General features: G+C 38.2%; 1 protein-coding gene across 1 annotated transcript; it reads right to left on the bottom strand.

Annotated features, from left to right (window-relative positions):
• Positions 1–597: 597 nt before the first annotated feature.
• On the bottom strand, positions 598–23,001 carry LOC137295967 (amidase-like). The gene is made up of 11 exons (XM_067827579.1): positions 22,960–23,001; positions 16,669–16,779; positions 15,195–15,321; positions 14,350–14,522; positions 13,288–13,427; positions 12,389–12,589; positions 11,399–11,473; positions 10,357–10,516; positions 7,123–7,185; positions 4,483–4,770; positions 598–3,764 (listed from the first exon to the last, which is right to left on the bottom strand). Exons 1-11 carry the CDS (start codon positions 22,973–22,975, stop codon positions 3,571–3,573), a joined length of 1,548 nt encoding a protein of 515 aa, XP_067683680.1. The 5' UTR covers positions 22,976–23,001; the 3' UTR covers positions 598–3,570.
• Between the last annotated feature and the right edge of the window lie 222 nt (positions 23,002–23,223).

The following is a 23,223-nucleotide window of genomic DNA, read 5'->3' as shown; positions in this document are numbered from 1 at the left end:
CATCAGTGCCCCTTTAAAGAACATGCAGGACTTATCCATACCAAGCCAACCTTGTCACCTAACCCATTAAGCCCCTTTTTCTGAGAGGCATGCGCTGAAGATCAATGCTCAAACGTGTCTTTATGGAGCAACCGAATAAATGACAACGGTTGTAACTGTCGACAACACAGAGATCAGCTTTATTCTATGACTAAAACGTTTGGTCACACTACCAAGGGCATTAGAAATACAGATAGATAAGGATATCAAATATGTACGCTAGAACTAATGCAAAGTCTAATAATATTATCTAGCTACTCTCAAAGCTTCGTAGTCCTATGAACCTCTCAAGCCCATTCTTACTACATTATCTAAAAACAAATTAAAAATTCTCCAAGAAATACCAGGAATATCTACAAGCTCTATATCCTCTATATAGGCTCCCTGGAAACACAAACATTTCGAGAATTAGGGCCAAGATGTGTTGTATTAAAGATGTTAAATACTTTATAAAACAACTTTCTGCCTGCCTTAAAATACAACATATCAATCACTCTGCAGACATATTGTATTTCAAACCTCTTGTATACCTTAGGTGAATCAACAAAGTGAACAATATTTCTTTTTTATGTTTTATCAATTTATTCATGTAAGACATACATAAACATTATATATGAAGGTTATTATATCATTTTTGCAGATTCAATGTGGATACGAAAGTCTATAAGCTAGTAAGATCAGTGATTGGATTACTGAGTAAATTTGACACTAAGTATCTACTAAAATGAATAATATAATATGTAACACTCCACTTGGATAACCAACGATTTCCAGTTATTGGAAGCAGGGGCTAGTGATTGATGACTGACTAAAAAGGATTTTTCTGTGACCAAAGAACTCTCCATTTAGAGAGAATGCCCATTTAAACAATGTCCACTAATAAAGAGCTGAATAATGACCAGTTATGAAGAAAAACCTGTCCTAAATCAATGTCCAGACAAACAAATGGCCAGTGATACTGAGTTGAAATGTGATAAATTATAAAGGACTGTGCGGGGACAAAATGCCTGTCCAGTTTGAGAGAATGTCCAGTTAATAAGAGTTTGAATAATGATAAATTTGGAAGGTATTCCCAGCTACCAAACACCCTTTCAGTTAGAGAAAATGTCCTGTTATAAAAGACATACAGTATATATGGACAGACAAACAGTTTATTTATGTCTCCCTACCTTTACATCTTATCTTAAAAGGTATAGACAAGCTTAAAAACAGCCCCACTCGTCTATGGAGTTATGGGAGATTATAAAACAGTTCGAGTTCGATTAAAAGGATGAATGGCTTATACATATAGCATCTGGCAATGCTTCAATAGAATTCCTTGGCACATTGTGGCTGCAACAAAACAAATATAAGGCCAAAGAAACTTAATTTGTATTTTCTCAACTGTTTAATCATGAAGTCTAAATAATGAAATACATGTACAATTCCTGGGATAAATACAGAGCAAAGGTCTGCTAAAATGAAATATTCAACTTATGGTTAGGTGCTGACATGTGTCCTTAATTTCGTTTCATTGTAGAGTCTCTAGACATAGCCTAAGAACACTCATGCTTTCTGTCATGGAGGAAATTGTATATTTTTCATGTTGTGAATGTGTATTAGTGTTGGTGATCTGTTTCTGAAATATATTGAGTTGTTTTACTTTTAGTCTTGTCTATATGTTGCATAATGTGGTCTTACTGACAGGTTTATAATTTAACTTTACGTATTAGTAATCTATTACCTGCTTTAGTCCAGATATGGTGGAAATACATGTACTGCCGATGTGGCCTTAAACATTAGCTCACTCATTGTATTAATGTATATCTGTCATGTGTCAACAAACGATGACAACACTTTTCACAATCACATGAAATCACAATGAATTCTCATTTAGTCTATACATTGAACTGTAATCTTTAATTCATGTGAACATTTGGAATACAGTGAACAATGAATGAATTATAATATGCATCTATGTACATACATTTACACTAAATGGAATTTAACAAAGACGACAATACTTTTTTCAATAATGTTTATCAATTTATAAATGTAAGCCTCAGATTAACAACACATACGAAAGTTGATGCATCATTTGTGCACAAGAGAGAGGTAAGAGAGAAGTGCATAAACTCACACGTAGTAAGACATAAACTCAACAATTTTATAAGAAAACAAAAGTTCACCTTCAAAATCACAGATCTCAAACTGGACTACATGTATAAGATATATGAATCACTAACTGCTGATAACAAATGAATAATAAAGTATATGCTACTTAATTAAGACAGAAAGTCCAGAAATAAAACAGAATAATTGTATGAAGGACTTTGTTCGGACCAAAAACCTCCATCCATCTAGAGTGAGTGAGAATGGTTTTATACTGCTTTCAGCAATATTCCACTCATATTAGGAAGGACACCAGAAATGGGCTTCACACATTGTACCCATGTGGGGAATCGAACCCATGTCTTCGGCGTGACGAGCGAACACTTTAACCACTAGGCTACCCCACCACCCCTGTTCCAGAGAAACTGTGATCTTTAACACTGACATTCAAATTTAAGCCTTGTCCCGAATGTGCTTATCAGCGATGGTGTTTTGGAAAATGGAACCATAAATCAGCTGTATTCCACTACATACAGATCTGAGGACAATCCGTTACAGTTCATGCCGCAACAATCATTCAAGAACTCTCACAAACTAATTATGAGTGATTATGTTTTGACCCTGCTTTTGGCAATATTCAAGCAAAATTACATTGAGGGACTCTAGAAATGGGCTTCATACATTGTACCCATAAGGGAATCAAACATGGTCTTCGGAGTGACGAGTGATGCTTTAACCACTGGGCTACTGTATCTGTTCGAACTACTAATGAATTGACTGAGAAGTTGTCAACTTCAACAAATATGACTTCCAAATGCTGATTTTCCTTCAAAAATTATTTTGTCAAATATTTTTTTGTTCCAAATTCAAAAAGTGAACAAGAGAAACTAACTTGATATTGCATTGATAGAAGAGGTCTTGGTCAGATCAAGGTCATACTGTCATGACTAGTTATTGCTTATCCTAAGATCTTTGTTCAGATGTAAGCTGTGATTAAATGAAAACATGAGAAACAAGACAATGCCTACATCTGCAAGCGACACTTACGCCATTTGCTCAGTTACCTTAAGGCATTATTTTCAGCTGATCATGGGGTTTAGTTTGATGCTGCTTTTAGCCATATTCCAGCAATATTTAGGAAGGTGACACCAGAAATGGGTTTTGCACATTGTAACCATCGGGGGAATCAAAACCAGATCTCTGCAAGACAAGCAAACTAAACTACCCGACAGTCACTGACCATGAAGTAAGATTTTCAGTAGGTCTGGTAAAATTGCACTGAAAAGTGTTCTCTTATCCACATATAATACTTTGGTTAAAATTACTGACATTCAGAAAACAGATGAACTTTGACCAATGAGCTTTGACCAATGAGCTTTGACTAACATACCCGTAGAGCAGCCCTTCCATGGTCTATTCTCATTTTTCAAGGTCATGACCTCAGTTTGCATCCCGAATTTTCTCGTAGGCATAGGCAACCTGGAGGATGCTTGTCTCGTCATAGTGCCGGCCAACAATCATCATCCCAACAGGAAGCCCCTCGCTGAAGCCAGCGTTGATGGTGAGAGCAGGGTGTCCGGTGCTGTTGAAGGGGCTAGTGTTGGCGAGCATTCCCAATCCGACATGTCGCTGATCTGGAAGTCAAGAAATATGTGGTCAATGCTGTTTGTTAAAGTGTAAAAGTAAAATATCAAGGCCAAAGAATGATCAGTAATGGTTGTAGTTTATTTGCTTGATGTTAAAGTCCAGTGATCAACTGCATGAACATCGATCTACACAATAGGGATATGATGACATGTGTCAACCAAGTCAGTGAGCATGACCACCCGATCCTTTTAGTCACATGTTATGACAAGCGTGGCTTGCTGTAGACCAGTTCCTACTTGCATCCTCACATGCTGCACTCTTATGAAGACGAGTAAGTAGAATATGTCAGTAGTGTAAACTTTTTGAACAGTTATAAGAGATGTCAGAATAAATTCCAGTCAAAAATTGGGAATAGTATTTTTATATTTTCATGCTGAAATTGCTCTAATATTTTCAAAATCGTCATCAAATTAATTGTTTGAATTTGCAATAAACAATTTAAATAACTGAATTTGTAATAATTTGTACAAAATCATATTGAATTACACATACAAACATGATGATATATACTCACCAGCAAAAGAAACTCAACTCTGGTTTTTCGCCTAGTTTTTAAATTGAAGACATAAACGTGAACACTTATTTTCTGTGATTTTGTTTCTTCGAAAATTGTGCTTTTTTCCGTGTTCAGTACATTTCATATTTAAAAAGATGCTCTATTTAACAGACACTTTCAAGCTTCACCAGTGCTAAAACCTGACTAACCCTTCAGTGTAGAATCAGCAGATGGAATCTTTGGTGCCTTATGTGGAAGCGTTGGCATCACCAGAACATCATACTTTGCCAGAACACTATTGTAAGCTCTGGTTAGTGTCATTGTGAGGTTCTGTCCCTGAGCGTAGAACTTGTTCTCGTAGTTTCGGTCCATGTATTCAGCCATTATGCAGAAGGACTTGAGAATTCCGGACATGTCTCGAGGTCTAGTGTACAGGCCTCTCGACACAGCCTCTTGGAGAGAAACACCATAGAAACCTTTATAGAAAAATCCACTACCTGAAAAATGGATTTGTTGGGTTTGAGTGGCATTATGTATTTAGTAGCATACTGGCTTCTACACATAATCCCATGTCACTGCCTTCATACTGGCTTCTACACATAATCCCATGTCACTGCCATCATACTGGCTTCTACATATAATCCCATGTCACAGCCTTCATACTGACTTCTATACATAATCACATGTCACAGCCTTCATACTGGCTTCTATAAATGATCCCATGTCACAGCCTTCATACTGGCTTCTATAAATGATCCCATGTCACAGCCTTCATATTGGCTTCTATACATAATCACATGTCACAGCCTTCATACTGACTTCTATACATAATCACATGTCACAGTCTTCATACTGACTTCTATACATAATCACATGTCACAGCCTTCATACTGGCTTCTATAAATGATCACATGTCACAGCCTTCATATTGGCTTCCACATATAATCCCATCTCACAGCCTTCATACTGGCTTCTATAAATAATCACATGTCACAGCCTTCATACTGGCTTCTATACATAATCCCATGTCACAGCTTTCATATTGGCTTCTATACATAATCCCTTGTCACAGCCTTCATACTGGCTTCTATACATAATCCCATCTCACAGCTTTCATATTGGCTTCTATACATAATCCCATGTCACAGCCTTCATATTGGCTTCTATACATAATCCCATCTCACAGCCTTCATACTGGCTTCTACACATAATCCCATGTCACAGCCTTCATGCTGGCTTCTACACATAATCCCATCTCACAGCCTTCACACTAGCTGCTACATGTAATCCCATGTCACAGCCTTCATACTGGCTTCTATAAATAATCACATGTCACAGCCTTCATACTGGCTTCTATAAATGATCACATGTCACAGCCTTCATATTGGCTTCCACATATAATCCCATCTCACAGCCTTCATACTGGCTTCTATAAATAATCACATGTCACAGCCTTCATACTGGCTTCTATACATAATCCCATGTCACAGCTTTCATATTGGCTTCCATACATAATCCCTTGTCACAGCCTTCATACTGGCTTCTATACATAATCCCATCTCACAGCTTTCATATTGGCTTCTATACATAATCCCATGTCACAGCCTTCATATTGGCTTCTATACATAATCCCATCTCACAGCCTTCATACTGGCTTCTACACATAATCCCATGTCACAGCCTTCATGCTGGCTTCTACACATAATCCCATCTCACACCCTTCACACTAGCTGCTACATGTAATCCCATGTCACAGCCTTCATACTGGCTTCTATAAATAATCACATGTCACAGCCTTCATACTGGCTTCTATAAATGATCACATGTCACAGCCTTCATATTGGCTTCCACATATAATCCCATCTCACAGCCTTCATACTGGCTTCTATAAATAATCACATGTCACAGCCTTCATACTGGCTTCTATACATAATCCCATGTCACAGCTTTCATATTGGCTTCCATACATAATCCCTTGTCACAGCCTTCATATTGGCTTCTATACATAATCCCATCTCACAGCCTTCACACTAGCTTCTACACATAATTCCATGTCACTGCCTTCATACTGGCTTCTACATGAAATCCCTTGTCATTACATTGCACATCCCAATTAATGTCCTTTTTGCTTTAGCTAAGTATGTATTGTATATATATTACCCTGTTTTCTACCTTACTCAACCTAGCTTGACACTGATACAAGAACCTGTTTCGAAATGTTGCATCATCTGAATAAAGACGTTGCTCATCAATAAAGCTTGTCCATATAACTATTATTTGTTTGTGGTCCACTGAACTACATTTTAACTTTGAAGCAGGTCTGTGAGCAGATCGAGTCTAGACCAGATAATCCAGTGACTGTAAAAGTATTTTTGTCTTCTGTTTTCTTGCTTGTTGTTTAATGCTATATTCAAAAACATTTCATGTATATTGAGGCACCCTTTCAAACACAATATCTTGATCCAGATATGTTATGAAAGCAGTTTAAACTGTGTTATGAAACACTGTACTCAAAAACAATTTGATCAGTTAGATAGTGGTCTGCTAACAATGGAGTCTGGATAAGCCAAACCAGTGATTGACGTCATGAACACCAATCCAACATGATCACATGCATTAACGAAAACTGATCCTCTTAGTTGTTGTTATAAAGAGAGATAACTTATACAATCTCCTAACAATAATGTGTGGGCAATGCAAGGAATGACTAGTTGTGATAGTAATTCATGAACAACAAGATGATCAATCTCTGAAATAAAACAATCCATTTGTCTGGTTATAGTGACTATTGGTGGAATGTTCAAGTCATGTGATCAACACTGAGTGGACCATTGTTTCCTTCAACTCACCATTTCCTTTGATCATACAGTTGTAGGCACCTTGAAGGACGACAGCATTCCAGATAGCAGGACCTGAAAGCATAAATAGTCTGCACCGTGGACTGTTCTCATGTTTCCATGTTTGTTATGATTGTTGATTACTGCTGCTCTCTGTAGTATTCCAGCTATATGGCACCTGTCTGTAAGTGTCACTAGACAATCCAGTGATCAACAACATGAGCATCAATCTAGGGTTCTGATGACAAATGTGAACCAAGTCAGCAAGCATGACAACCCGATCAGGTCAGTTGCCACTTATGACGAGCATGGGTTGCTGAAGACCAATTCTGATTATCATCAGTTCCATATCCCTTTGAAAAACATCACCTCAGAATCTGGTACTCAACATGAAAACTTGTATTTTTCATAAATTCATTTCTGGAGACAAGACCAGATTTACAGAAAAATGGTCCCTTTTTCTAATATAGATGAACACAATCCAGTGTTTGATCGTATCTTTCTCTCTCCTCTCATGGTCCCATTTTCTAATATAGATGAACACAATCCAATGTTTGATCGTATCTTTCTCTCTCCTCTCATGGTCCCTCTTTTTAATATAGATGAACACAAACCAATGTTTGATCGTGTCTTTCTCTCTCCTCTCATGGCCCCTCTTTTTAACATAGATGAACACACCAATGTTTGATCGTATCTTTCTCTCTCCTCTCATGGTCCCTCTTTTTAATATAGATGAACACAAACCAATGTTTGATCATATCTTTCTCTCTCCTCTCATGGCCCCTCTTTTTAACATAGATGAACACAAACCAATGTTTGATCGTATATTTCTCTCTCCTCTCATGGCCTCTCTTTTTCATATAGATGAACACAAACCAATGTTTGATCGTATCTTTCTCTCTCCTCTCAATTTTCTTACTTTCCTTAATCCCTATTTCTTTCTTCCTTTTACTTTATCCATACAGTCATTAAACCTATGTCATCTCCCATTTATTCCACATCTTCAAAATATGTATGTATGAATATTGTATTACTTATTATTATAATAAAAAACTTAAAAAGAAACAAAAAATTATTTTAAAAAAGCACTTAGATTTTTCATGATATCCATTGACTAGTATATATCATATGACTTTTAACAGGGATACCACATCATTTCGTACGTAGAGTTCATAATTGATTATTCTGGTGAATCAGGGGTTCAAACATTTTTTCGAAAGTCACTTGCCACATAGCAAGTGCCTTTAAGAAAGTGACCTGTCCTGACTAGTTTTCCACTTGCCCTGACGTTTATGACATAATCATGATGATGACATTATGAAAGAAAAACATCAAAATGGTATTTGATGTTGATGTTTACTGTACTGTTTATTGAGAAGTGATAAATAGCAAAGAAAGATAACTCTACTTAATTATCATTGTGAAATTTAATCACCACATTTTGAGCAGATATGAAATGAAATCCAAGCTTATTTGCTGTTTGAAACCATAAGTGGAAATTATCTAGTAGCAGACAAGTAAGATACCATTATCTGATTGCCAAAATGACAACTAACTTTTCTCATGTGTCGGGTGATGGGATTTTTTAACCCCTGTGGATTATGGACAAACAGTGCCACTGTAGCTCACCTTGACCTTTTGTGAACAATTCAAATTTCAACATTTCAACATTTCAACAAAGTCATGTGACACTCGGGACACATACCAACACAAAATCAAAAGAATACAATATGAGAGCAGTTATAGAAAGCTCAGCACCATCTGCGTGGTAATTTCGTAATTAGTCAAATACTGATTTTGAGTGAATTTAAATGCAATGGTCAAAATTTTAAATTGACAAATAATCCAGGAATATATGATTGGCCTATCTACTGATAACAAATTACATAATTTAAAAAAAATGCAAATTCAAAATGGGACTAAGCAGATCATATTAAAAACACTTGTAGAAAGTTTCATTTCATATTTGATGGAAATGACTAAACAATGGCTTTAGATATACTTAGATATACTATACTATTGATCATTTAGAGGCAACATTGAAAATAGGATGTGATTGTTTGGTTATTTCTCTATCAGTTTATTTCTTTGTTTGATTAGCGTTGTGATCAGCAATTTGAAATAATCAAGTCTGATCCAGACAATCCAGTGATCAAATGAAATTATGGTCAGAATTTCAACTTCATTGAGTAACAGACATGAATAGATATTTTAAATTAACGAGTGCATGTACACTGAGGTCAACTTTTAACTGGTTCAAAGAAAAAAAAAAAATATTATATACTGTATGTTATATACTGTTATGTTTCTCACGTCAATGAAAGCATAGTTTACATTCAGTAAAATCCAAATAAAAGTGTATTAAATATGCCAGGTACCACATCAGAAATCCATTCCAAGTGACCTGAATTATCAAATTATGTCACTATGCAAATAGTGTCTCATATTTCAGTCACTCCATGAATTCCATGGCTTAACATGCTGAACAGAACTTTTCAACAACCAGCTTCTGCAGATAGTCACAGTGTAGACTGTACTGTGGCTACGCTAAAATAATATTCTACATTCTCTGAAGTTTCTAAACAAGCAATTTAACACTTTAAGCCAACTTAGGAAAGAAAAACATGAACTTCTGAAATGTAAGTACTGCACAGGGATACAAATTGTATCAGAACTAAACTTCAGCAACATGTTTAACATTGTGACCATCAGATATTGTTACAACTTAAAGCCATGACAATTTTCACAGGTCTAGACTACCAGCACACTGACAACCATGTTCAGAACCAAACGAGTACAATATGAAGCCCATTTCTGGTGTTCCTGTGAGTGAGTGAGTGAGTGAGTGAGTTTGTGAGTGAGTGAGTGAGTGAGTGAGTGAGTGAGTGAGTGAGTTTAACTTTATGCTGTATTCAGCAATATTCCAGCCATATGGCGGCGATCTGAAAATAATCAAGACCAGACAATCCAGTGACCAACAACATCAGCATCGATCTGCGCAACTGTTATTCGATGACATGTGTCAACCAAGTCAGCAAGCCTGACCACCCGATCCCGTTGGTTGCCTCTTAGGACAAGCATAGTCACCTTTTATGGCAAGCATGGGTTGCTGAAGGCCTATTCTACCCCGGGACCTTAGGTGTCCCCCGTAGTGATATTGCTGGAATATTGCTAAGCCGCATAAAAATAAACCCACTCACTCAACTCAACAAACTCCCTTTGAAACGTAGGAAAGTTTCCTCCTACCATCCAAGTGCATAGGCAGTGATACTTCCTCCACCAACGCCCCTGCATCCTTCAGTCTGTCCACTTCTCTTCTTACTATCTCCGCCACGTCTTTCTCCGTACACACATCAAACCCTTCCTTGAGCACCCCAATCTTCTTGCCAGAGATGCCAGATTCAAGCTAAAAGAATGACATACACATTTCTATTGGAACTCAAAACATAATTGCCAAAATTTCTCTCTAGGTGAGTAGTACCGGCTTTACCAGATTCTTCAGATATTATTGTGGCAACTGCCTGTGCCATTGAGGGATAGCTAAAAGGATCATTAATCAGATATAGCATCATTAACAATCGGAATCATTAATCAGAAATATCATCATTCACGATTTCCAATAGGAAAATTATGTCGTCAATAATTATAACTTTCATACATTTTTAACACACACTACACAAAGTTGAGCCATTTTTAATTATTGCCGACTTCTAAATAATGTTTGGACCTCTGGTTTTGTTAGTAAACATAAAACATCAATGTAAATGAACACCCAGGTATGACTGTTTAGTTAGTTTGTTGTTTAATGCAACAATCAGTAATATCTTAGCTATGTGATTTATGGTACCTTTTTATGTGATAATGAAAATTCAGTGCAGGCAAGTGACACCTAAAGCAGACAAAAATTGTCACATTATGGCCAGTGCCCTGTTAACAACTGACACTCTTCTTAGGAACTTGTCTGGTTTGTTTGTTGTTTAATGCAACATTCCATCTGAATGGCAGACTAACCACAGTCAGTCTGTAAATAATCAAGCATGGACCAGATAATCCATAGATCAACACTTTCAGCATCAATCAGTGCCACTGGGATATGATGATGTAAACCAAGTCAGCAAGCCTGACGACAAGCATGGGTTACTGAAGGTTAATTCTAACCAAGATCCTCTAAGTCAGGTCTGTCTCAGGTAACTTCTTTGATAATTGTTGATAATCAGTCAACATTTGGTCAATGATTTTCCATGGTTATGATATTGATTGATACACAGCCCTAGTACTGTGAACTCACCTCCTTTGTGTACTCTGGAATGGTGATGTGAGGTAGCTGTCTTGGATCACGGCCCTCATCATACCCACCAAGTACCTGCAATACATGATAGGGAACTAGAAGATTGATTTGAGCAAAATTCAAACTATATCTTAAAATAATTGCTGGTATACAGATGGCTGATGGAGATATGAGAACTAGTGTCTAGTGTAAAGAACAATATATCATACACTATTTTGGTTTGAGACAAAGGCTCATATCTACCATCAGGGCACAGTCAAAAACAGTTTTTGAATGAGAAAAAGACATATGGTATCACAGAAAAGACACTTCTTTAGCATGAAAATAAGACTCACATCCTGCACCACAGCCAGTCTAAGTAAAGCTATCCTCAGTACTTTTCGTTACAATCCACTACTGCATCTAACAAAACCTTATGGGAGGTCGCGTCAGGTAACTTTTGAGATTGGCCAATCAGAAAACAGCTTACCATGAAAGTGTACATTCGCACATACCTTTTGTACTTTTTATTTCGAAAAGGTTCTTACCCAAACGATTCCGAAAGCTATTTAGCGTAGTATCCCTTCCAGATGATACACTAGGTGCATGTTACAACCATGACAACGGTGACTAAACAGTCACTGAAAATAGTGTTTTTATCTATAATATCATCTTACAGAAACATTAGCTAATGGTAACCATGACAACAGAAACCCCCAAGCATATATACTGCAGGTGTTATAACTGTCGAGAGATCTGTGTCTGTGACCTGCATATTTTGTGAGTCCTTACGATCCCAAAGTAGTAGCCGTTGCCTGATTGTTAAAGCTATTTAGCCATCTCATGTTTGATTGGACAATCATAGGTCACTCAAAGGTTACCTGGTGCGGACTTCTACTAGGGTTTGTTAGACTCAGTGGTGGAGTGTAATGAATAAAACTGAGACTAAGTTTACTTACACTGGCACCACAGCACGCTCAGATGGTGTTTGAGTTTGAGATAAAAACTCACCTCTAGCATCAGGGCACAGTCAAACACAGTTTTCGTCATGGGGCCAAGATGGTCCAGAGTGATTTCGATGGGCATTGCTCCAGTGTAAGGAACCAGTCCATGTGTCGGCTTCAATCCCACAATGCCACACCAGCAAGCGGGAATCCGAATGGACCCTCCCTGGTCACCCCCAAGAGCCATGTCAAGGTCACCTGAAGCAACCTGGAAATACATACATCAGTCAAAGTCAGTGAGAAGTTAAATCAAAAGTCATAGCAAATCCAATTCAAATACATGGCATACTTATGAAGAAATCAGAGAAACAGAGTCCAAAGTATGATTCAAAATAATATCATGAACATGTGTTTATGGATCATAATGCAACTCGAACGATGCCAGGTGTTCATGGAAATGTAAAACTCTCTTCTCCCATTTGTTACACCCTACAGAAAAGCAAACCAAGTCAATTATTAATCTCAAAAGCATGAACATACGGTACAAAAAGAAACAAGGAACTGCATCAGACTTCCTACTGGTCACTGATGCATTGATAGCTGGAAATTTCCTACACATGTCTAACATAAAATATTTTGATAGCTTTACTGAGGCCTTTAATGTAGTAACCTTGATAGTGTAAGCTTTAAGCAGCAGTCTTTTAACACTCCTTGAAAGTTTTATAGAAAAGTATGCTCAAATGTACACACCAAACATGAAGGATCTATTGTACTCACCCAGTCTTCATTGCACGCACCTCAATCCACTGTCCTCACCTGTTCTCAATTGCACTCAACTGTTCTTAACTATTCTCACCTGGATCCACTGTATTCACCTGTTCTCAATTATTCTCCCCTGGAACCACTCACCTGTGCTCATCTGGATCCACTGAATTGTTCCACTATGCTAAGATCCACTATACTCACCAGGGCTCCACTGCCAGAGCTGGATCCACCAGTATTCCTTGTCTCATCATGGGGGTTTGTCACAGGACCATTATCACAGGTAAAACTTCCTCCACTCAAACACAGGTGCTCGCAGTTTGTCTTTCCCAGAATATGCCCACCTGCAAACAGTCATGCGAAAAGGGATGAACTACAGTGATGTGAAAATATCCATAACTATCAGAAATTTCATGTATTATTCTCAATTCTGAATTGACAATCCTCACATGAACTAGAACACCATTGTGGGTTTATAGCCTATCAATTGATGTTAAAAGGCAACACACAAACATCAAAGACTTAAATTCAAAAGGTTATGTTTGTCCATTGCACATGTGAAGATCCAGGTAAGAATCCCTCTTCATCAACTCATGCTCGTCGTATAAAGAGGCGACGACTGAGATCGGACAGTCACGCTTGCTGACATGGTTCGCACGTGTCCCAAATGCATAGAGTCGATGCTCATGCTGCTGGTCACTGGACTGTCTGCTCCAGACTCAATTATTTACAGACTGCCACCATACAGATAGAATTTTGCTGAATAGAGCATTAAACAACAACCAACCAGCATCATTTACCCAAGGTTGGCAGAAATGGCAAAGAATCAGTAAAACTCCCCTTCCCTTGTAGGCCTGTGTTTATGAATGTGATGCCCATAACGTCGATCACTGGTTGCTGGTCACCACATAGCTGGAATATTGCTGCGAGCAGCATTAAACTAAACTCATTCACTCATGTCCAAGTTGTGCAAAAAACTGCTCATGATGTCAAGCACTGAATTTCTGGCTTGTTGTCGTTTATCATTGCACCAAGTAATAATCAAGTGATATGACAGCAGTCTGTATATAATTGAGTCTGGACCAGACAATCTAGTGATCAACAGCAAAAGCATCTAACTACGTAATTGGGATACGATGTGTCAAGCAATCTTGACTACTCAAGCATATTAGTTTCCTCTTTTGAAGTCAAAATTGTTCAGTGCACTCTGGTTTTAGGGAAAAATTCCTTTGGACTTTAAATATGGCTTTTGTCATTTTTCGTTACCTGCATCCAGTATCCTGGTGATGACAGTGGCATCAAATTCAGGTGTGTATCCTTCCAGAATCCTGCTTCCATTCATCATGGGAACACCAGCCACAGCAATGTTATCCTTGATTCCAACCTTTTTCCCGGCCAGTTTACCATTCTTGGCGCCCTTGATGTCACATTTATAATACCTGGTGTCATATAAGTACATCGAGTCAACCAACATCACTACTTATCATTGGGATCATTGCTATTTGTGCAGTTTTACTGGCAAACAAGGATAAGTTGAGAAAGCAGAGAACTCATTTATGAGACGTACGCAGTGCAAGGCAATGAGCAAACCCATTCGGTTTGTGAAAGGAAGTGCAGAGGCTGGCTAGTGCACATGCAGTGTATGATGATGAAACTGACTCCGCGTGCAGCTGCACACTCCTTGCTCATAAGACTTCCAGGTGGTCGGAGTAGCAAGTTAGTGATACACTTCTCTTGATTGCAGACAATCTGAGTCCTCTTTGTTCTCATTGTAAGTGATAGTGGGCAGCACTCATACATGCTAATACAGGTCAATTGTCCGGTGGGTGCTCAGCTTATCCTTGTTTGCCAGTAGCTTGTAGATGTCACAGATATAAAAAATGCAAAAGCTAATGATGGACAGACTGAGAACACACCATAGCATAAACTTGACTTTTAGATAGGTGAGCTACAACAATAGAAGAAATGAACATACAATCCTGCGTGTACATGAGTACTTAAGTATCATGGCTACTGTACATGAGAAATAAATTATCCTTATACATAACGTACCCTACCAGTGTCATATCAATTTGAGAGGAACAGAACGCAAACAGATACAATGGTTTTACCAGGCATTGAAAGGGTTGTCATCCTTCGCAGGTCTATACCCTGGGGTGCGAGGGTACTTGACAGGAAGTGATGGCTGCTGAAGATGGGACATACGCTGGAAGGCAGCTGCTGTGGACTGGAACTCTCCTGGAAAATGCAGATGCAAGACTCAAACAAGGGAGCTTTTAAGAGAATTGAAACATTTAATTGAACAATTAACTAGTTTATTTAGTTTGTTGTTTAAGATTATATTCAGCAATATTCCAGCTATATTGTGGTAGTTTGTAAACAATCATGTCTGGACCAGACAATCCAGTGATCAAAAGCATATGCACCATTTGGGATACGATGACATAAAAGACTACTATTCCTGAGCCTGACCACTCAATGCTGATAAACAGATACACACATGACAATAAACATTCCTGAAGTGAGTTTATTTTTTTATGTCACTTTCAGCAACATTCCAGAAACAGACACATTGTACCCATGTGGGGAATAGAACCCATTGTACCCATGATGAGTGAACAGTTAAACCACTACACTACCCTAATAAACTAGAAGAGGAGTCTATCCACCACATAAACACTCTAGATATTATGTATCTATATTCTTTAATGCTGCTCCAGAGGTGTAACTTCAAAATCTAATAAATAACAGAATATAGACCAGGCAAAGAATACACCTGGGGAGGCTTCTGCCTACTAAGTACATTAGAAAAACTTTCAGCCAGACCATAGGGTTGGTTAGGTATAAAACTCCCAAAACTTTCAGCCAGACCGTAGGGTTGGTTAGGTATAAAACTCCCAAAACTTTCAGCCTGACCATAGGGTTGGTTGGGTATATAACTCCCAAAACTTTTAGCCAGACCATAGGGTTGGTTAGGTATAAAACTCCCAAAACTTTCAGCCTGACCATAGGGTTGGTTGGGTATAAAACTTCCAAAAAGCTTTTCTACCAATAACATATCTCCGTATTAATGTTCACCCGACAGTCAGGCAGGTGAATTTGAGAGTCTGGAAGTCTGTGTTGAAACTAACCCGACCCCAGCATCAGGCAGGCAGGTATTTCGAACACTGGGTACATATTGTCATTTATTTCTTGTTTCACTTGTCCTGAGAAAACCCAAAGGCAGGTGGGAAATAAAATACAACTAAAATCAACAATCAAAGTAATATTCTATTTAAAATTACTCAAAGTATTTGACTTCTGGCAATTTATGAAGTGTATATGGGGCAAAAAACAATCCCCAAAATGATTTCCTTTTTAGTTTAAATTTTTGGCCAATAACAACAATAGGATTTTATTCTTTCAGCGGAAAAAATTCCCTTTTATTTCTTTTTCTTTCCTTGAAACAACTTCAGCAGGCAGATCTGTAAAACAAGAAATAAAATTGGCCTGGCCTTATATAGTATTTGAATACAACATGTTCAAAACTGCCGAGAATAATATTCCTGTAAAAACAAGCCTTTCCCTGACAGTGATATGACTTACCATGGATGATTTCAAGTTCCTCTGCTGAGCAATTTAGTCTCAGTTCCGCAGATATCTTGGTCAGCTCCTCCACAGACGGACATGAAATCACTGGAGCATCGTAGAGTTGATCTGATCAAAAGAAGAAATTATAATTATGAAAAAAAACATTGAGTGTTTACAGGTATGTGGGGTCATTGAGTGAGCGAGTGAGTATGGTTTTACAGCTCTTTTAGCAATAATCCTACAATAACACAACTAGGAGACACCAAATAACAACTTTACACATTGTATTCATGTGGGGAATCAAACCCAGGGAGGTTATATATCGAGAGAGAGAGAGACACACACACACAGTTTCTTAAATAAAAAGTACCTGTTGTCTATATATAGAATAGGTATACAGCATATAATATCTAAGTGACTACCTTAGCTCTTTACACTGTTTGCCTGACCTCCTTAGGGTGTCCTCTGCTGGACAGGGCCTTGTCACATTTACAGCTGTCACTTTCAGGCCACAACAACACCTTGATGGGAGAGAATGTTGCTGGATCGCAACAGCTGCTCGGGTGATGAGAGATTGCTGAGGTTCAACTGAGTATCAAATGGGGTTGTGGGGTTGTCTAGTGGTTGAGCTGCTGTCATACTGCAGAACCCACTGGCCTGCTGGCCCGCGGCCGATAAAATAAAAATCCAGTGTGGCCAGTAAGTCTCTACAGTCAGTGGCCCGACTGGGTAGTGAATTTTCATAGGGTCATTTTCTAAATACATCACTCACTACAACTTGCAAAGTTACAATAAACTTTTAAAATAAAAGTATTCATCATATGAACAGCCATGTCATATTCTCATCTATTTTTCTAATCTTTGGTTTAGTTTCTACATTTAAACTTTCAGGCATTGTTCGCCCCACTGGCTAGCAAAGGAAACTATTTCACACACAAGGCACAATGTGTGAAGTCCATTTTGGGTGTCCCCCACCATGATATTGCTGGAATATTGCTAGAAGAGGAGTAAAACCACACTGACTCACTCACTCATTTATTTAAACATAATAACATGTCATCCAAAATTCATGCATGAACATCATGCACACACATGGGTGTGGCCGCTTGTATGGAATCATACTTTTTGCATAGTATAACTTACTATAAGCCAATGGGGATACCATATAGCACTCATGGATGTCTGAATCGAAATTATCAAAATTGTCGAGCTGCCAATGGAACTCGTTAAATTCAGAAGTGGCAGGTCTTGACTTTACTCTTCAAACTATTCAGATCCATTCTTAATTTTCAGATGTACAGCCCCATGCAAAAAGTATTCGGACACTTGACGTAATTTCCATAGACTTACATGTTATTTCAGTGTAGCATAATTATTTCCATGAAGTGAGTTTAGGGTGGATCTTTGTAAAATTTGACAGACCAAATTAGTTTTCCTGTCCATCATAGAAACATTTTGATGTTTGAAATGTTTTCATCTTTAATATATAAACATGTGGCTAAAATATTGCTGATGCAATGCTAAATTTTCAATCACTCACCCAAATATAATTTTAACATGACAAATTAAATTTACACCATAAATGGCTTTTCCATTGGACCAGAGGCCAGTCACATGACCATGAGTCTCATGTTCAGAAGTGTATAAACAAACACATTTCGACATTAACACGTTTTCACAAGATATAACATAACGGATTCCTTTCATGGGGAAACCCCTTCAAGTTCCCAAGCAAGAACAAGCACATATGAAATCTGAACATTTAGACCCTTTAATCTTGAATCACGATATGGCTGAAATATTGCCGATGTGACAATAAATCGTAACTCACTCACTCACTTTAATCTTGAACTAACGTTTAAATTCAATTAAATTAAAATTAAATTTTGATGTTTCATCGTTTGGCCATTGTTGTCAAGATCTGAGGAAATGCATATCCACATTCTCCACTTGATCAGTGTATATAAAGGCACAACATCACACATTTTTCAACAATAGTTTTGCCTGTATTTTATATATTTGTGGCATATGCACTCACTTCAGCTTCGTATTGTTGCAATAAAAGACTTATTGTGCCTTTCAACCTGCCTAAAATTGGAAATTCAAACAAGGTGAACAGCTGGCATTGAAAATACTATAGCCCAAAAACAATAAAGTCATGGTAGTGCTCACAGAAATCTCAAATTACATTTGATTTTGAGGTATATCTTTGTTTAATAAACTTATTGTAAGTAACATATGTTATTTTGCCACTTAATCATAATGGGAAATTTCAATGTGAATGAAAATCTGTGTACTAAAACCATAGGAACATTAACAATAGAATCATTATATACTTTTAATACCCATTATATGGCTTTGGAGAAAAACTATGCACTACACATCGTTTGAAAATGAAATGCATGTGACAGTACAAACTTACAGTGGGGGACTGTGTAAGATACTATTTAATCTGTCCGTGGTATTATATGTATTTGACTCTAGCCTCAAACACCTGCAAAATTGCAGATGCGCCTTTAATTAACATTCACTCACTGTATCTGATACTTTACTTCAGTTCTTTAAGTCAACGGCAAACGTTCCTGTGGAGTAAGTTCAGCATACACGCCCTCATTTAATCTTGAATAACTGTGTTATCGTGCATTATAGCTGGTTGTTGCTTGGATGAACATGTAAACACAAGTCACACGTACTACTTGAAAATGTGCTAGGCGTTCCTCAGGGTGTAGAATACAGTTTTACAAAGTCACTAGAAGTGACTTTCAGTGTGCGTTACAAGAGGGAAAAACATTGTTACAAAATGAAAGAAGCGGTTATGAATCCTTACAGCTTCAAAATGAGTGAGTGAGTGAGTGAGTCAAACATTTAAAAAGACAAAAGTTCAAAATTCCCATCAGGAGATGCCCAAGAGAACCCCCACTGAGTCAAAACATCAATGTAGTGACTGAGTGAGTTTAGTTTTTGCTGCACACAGCAATATTCCAGCTATGTGACGACAGTCTGAAAATAACTGCGCCTGGACCAGACTATCCAGTGATCAACATTATGAGCATTGTCCTGGGTTACAGAACTGGGATATGAGTGAGTGAATGAGTGAGTTTAGTTTTCTGCTGCACTCAGCAATATTCCAGCTATATGGCAACTGTCTGGAAAGAATTGAGTCTGGACCAGACAATCCAGTGATCAACATCATGACCATTGACTAATCTTCTTTTTCTTAATTCTTTACAACACAACATTTCGGGGTCATTTCAGATCCCTTTATCAGGTCAGTTTAGTTTTACGCTGCGCTGCACTCAGCAATATTCCAGCAATATGGTAACAGTATGTAAATAATCGAATCTGGACCAGACAATCCACTGATCAGGAGCATGAACATCAATCTATGCAACTGGAGAAGCGATGACATATGTCAACAAAGTCAGTGAGTCTGACCACCCGATCCTCTAACAACAAGCATGGGTTACTGAAGATCAATTCTAACCCAGATCTTCATGGGGACTAGGATATTAGAAGGTCAGTATTGTGATAGCACAGAGTTGATTCACAGGGTTAAATATAACCATAATTGTACACACCAATATCACTGAAGACTTGACCTTTCATCTTTGACCTATTGTGCTCTAGCACTTAATCAGTTAACAGTACCCATTATGGCTGTCATGGCATTTACTACCACTGTTAAGTCAGGTGAATTCCAGTGATGTGCCCTAGACTGAACACACTTATGTTCCCTGAAAGAATACCTGATCAGAGTGCAACATCATATTGGCCTACCTCATGTGTGCTTAGAGACCAGTTGATCATGCTTAAGAAACTTGTGTGAAAAATAGGTCAGATTCCAGTCAAAACACACCAGCATAAATTTGACCCACTTGTGAATGTAAATGGTCAATTTTGGTTTTCAAAATGGCAAAAATCAAGACAAGATTCTCAAGAGTGAGTGAGGGAGGGAGTGAGCAATATTCCCGCTTTATGGCAACGGTCTGTAAATAATCGAGTTGGGACCAGACAATCCAGTGATCAACAGCATAAGCATTGATCTGCGCAATTGGGAACCGATAACATGTGTCAACCAAGTCAGCGAGACTGACCATCCGATCCCTTTGGTCGCCTCTTACGACAAGCAGTCTAATTTTATGGCAAGCATGGGTTGCTGAAGGCCTGTTCTACTCCGGACCTTCACGGGTCAGATTCTCAAGACACCAACTGAGAAGAATGACGCTTAGTCTCTGAATATATATAATTTTCATGGAAACAAATAATTCCTTTAAATTGACAAGGAGACCCAAGGAGGTGGGAGACTGAGAACCTGAGGATATCTAGACTTGCTTCATTAGCGCCTGAAGCATAGTAGAAAGTGCTGAAAGAATGGCCAAACATTTCATGCATGCAAGATCTGATGTTCATATAGTGTGGACCTCACATTTCATATTCCAGTTAGCTCTCACAAAATAAAAGTCAGTTCTTAAATACCATAATCACCTGGTTTAGCTGGTAAAGGACTTTAAAAAAGGCATAATATTTTTTAGAACTAAAGAAAAGGCTGGCATACTGAAGTCCAGGGACCAAATATTCTGCACCAAATTTTGGGAAAAAATTCCAAACTGGCATCAAAGATATCTCATTTCACGTAACATGAACTGTTGAATACATACAAATTTCTGAACATCCCTTGCAGGCAGGATTATATAACTGATGTGCACTTTCAAGACTCCTGTTGTTTTCACTGGATGTTTGTGAACAACATTGATCTCTTCGTTCACCACTGTGTTACAGTTTTACATGAAGGGTATTTCTTTTGGACCTGAGTATATAATGTACATGATATACCAACAGAATCCTTACATTCACGACCTATTATATTATTACCTATGAGGAAAACGTATTAGGGGTCACATTTTTCATGCTATGCCCTTGGGCAAAATATCACTTTGTCATGGTGACATTGTTCATGACGTCACGGTTCTTCTGTGACTTTCCGTTCTATATGCAACTACAGTGGGTAGGCAGCCCATGTTTGAGAGTAGATTTGGGTTTATTTTCCTCAATTTGATGACTTCAGTAATAAACAGAATATTATATTTGTGCCAATACCATACTATGTTTACGACACTCGTGCCTAAATATCTGTTGCACATCCGGATCAGAGCACACAGCGCTGTGTTGTGCATCACTGTTTCAGGATGTGAATCTGTGGTGTAACCTTGTACCAAATGTACAGAGCTTATCATGAGCTTTGACTAGGCACTGTTCTTATGTACTCCATGAACTTCAACCAGTACTTAAATGTGGTCATCGATAATCCGTTCTGTGGTCATACACTCTGTCATTGTGAATGGGGTAACCTAGTGGTTAAAGTGTTCACTCATCACACCGAGACCCGGGTTCGATTCCCTACATGGGTACGATGTGTGAAGCCCATTTCTATGAGGAAGGCTCCCTATTACTTTGTTACCGTTTTGTGGAATAAAGCCCCCCAAAAGAATTATTCATCCTCGTATAATACCTCATGCCCTCCCAGTCAAGCAGCCAGCTGAATGCACAATGCATAACGGTGACATGTTAAATGGAATTAACCGAACCAACCGAAAAGGATTGAAACCCTGTATGCCATATTATAGCTGTGCCGTAAACAGATATGGTTGATATTTAAGCCATGCCCACCCCTACAATAGAAAGGTGAAATGCACAGTGACATATGAAAAATGGCGAAATGTTTCCTATGTTATATTTGGATCTACATTTCTAGAGTACAGACTCTACTACTGAGATGAGCACATCGAGAATCCAAGCTGGGGCACAGTCTGACTCAAAGTCAAAATCTCTATGATTTTCCCATCCTCCCCGAACTGTCAGTATTGGAAAGCAAGTCTAGACTGACCTCTGTTTCACCAGGAACGGTATAAAGAGACAGCAACAGCAGTATAGGGAGACAGCGACATTCGAATGTGTCGCTGTAAACGAAACCATTGCCTACTGTCTGAGTAACTTATAATGTTTTTTTTCATCACAAAGGCATTGAATGAATAAAGTAATGGGCTTATTTCACTGGGCCTTTAACTGACCAACAGACAGTGCCTGAGGCATCAACGAGTGGGGGTTTTCTTTTTGTAAATGTAATGTAACATCGATGTGGAAATAGATTCCATTCCTCGTTGGGGTCCAGTTAATAAACTCACTGAGTGGAAGCTTTCTTTTACAGCACAGTGCATACAAAATCTGTCCATTCTTAGCAATCTCGAACGCGCACTGTCACTTACTGACGTTTCAAAACCTATTCATCAGCAACAGCGAAACACCTACCTTTCGCGTCAGCCATGGCTGCAAATTGTTATGCCTAGTGTCAAGGCCGCTAGATAGCCTGCCGTAGCAATAGACTGCTGGTCAGTCTGTATACGAATATTATCGTGTACAAAACGCCCTGAAAACTGATAGTCCGCTCCCTCACCCCATTCCCATCCTGATAAAGGGCTTATTGCTAATACTTAACACACACACACACACACACTCTCTCTCTCTCTCTCCCTCCCAGTTTATATATATATATAACAGTTTATGTATATTAGT

The sequence above is a fragment of the Haliotis asinina genome, chromosome 9, assembly GCF_037392515.1.
Source record: "Haliotis asinina isolate JCU_RB_2024 chromosome 9, JCU_Hal_asi_v2, whole genome shotgun sequence".
In the NCBI taxonomy this organism is placed as follows: Eukaryota; Metazoa; Mollusca; class Gastropoda; order Lepetellida; family Haliotidae; genus Haliotis; species Haliotis asinina.
Note: the sequence above shows the minus strand (reverse complement) of the source record. Positions and strands in the feature narration are given on the sequence as shown.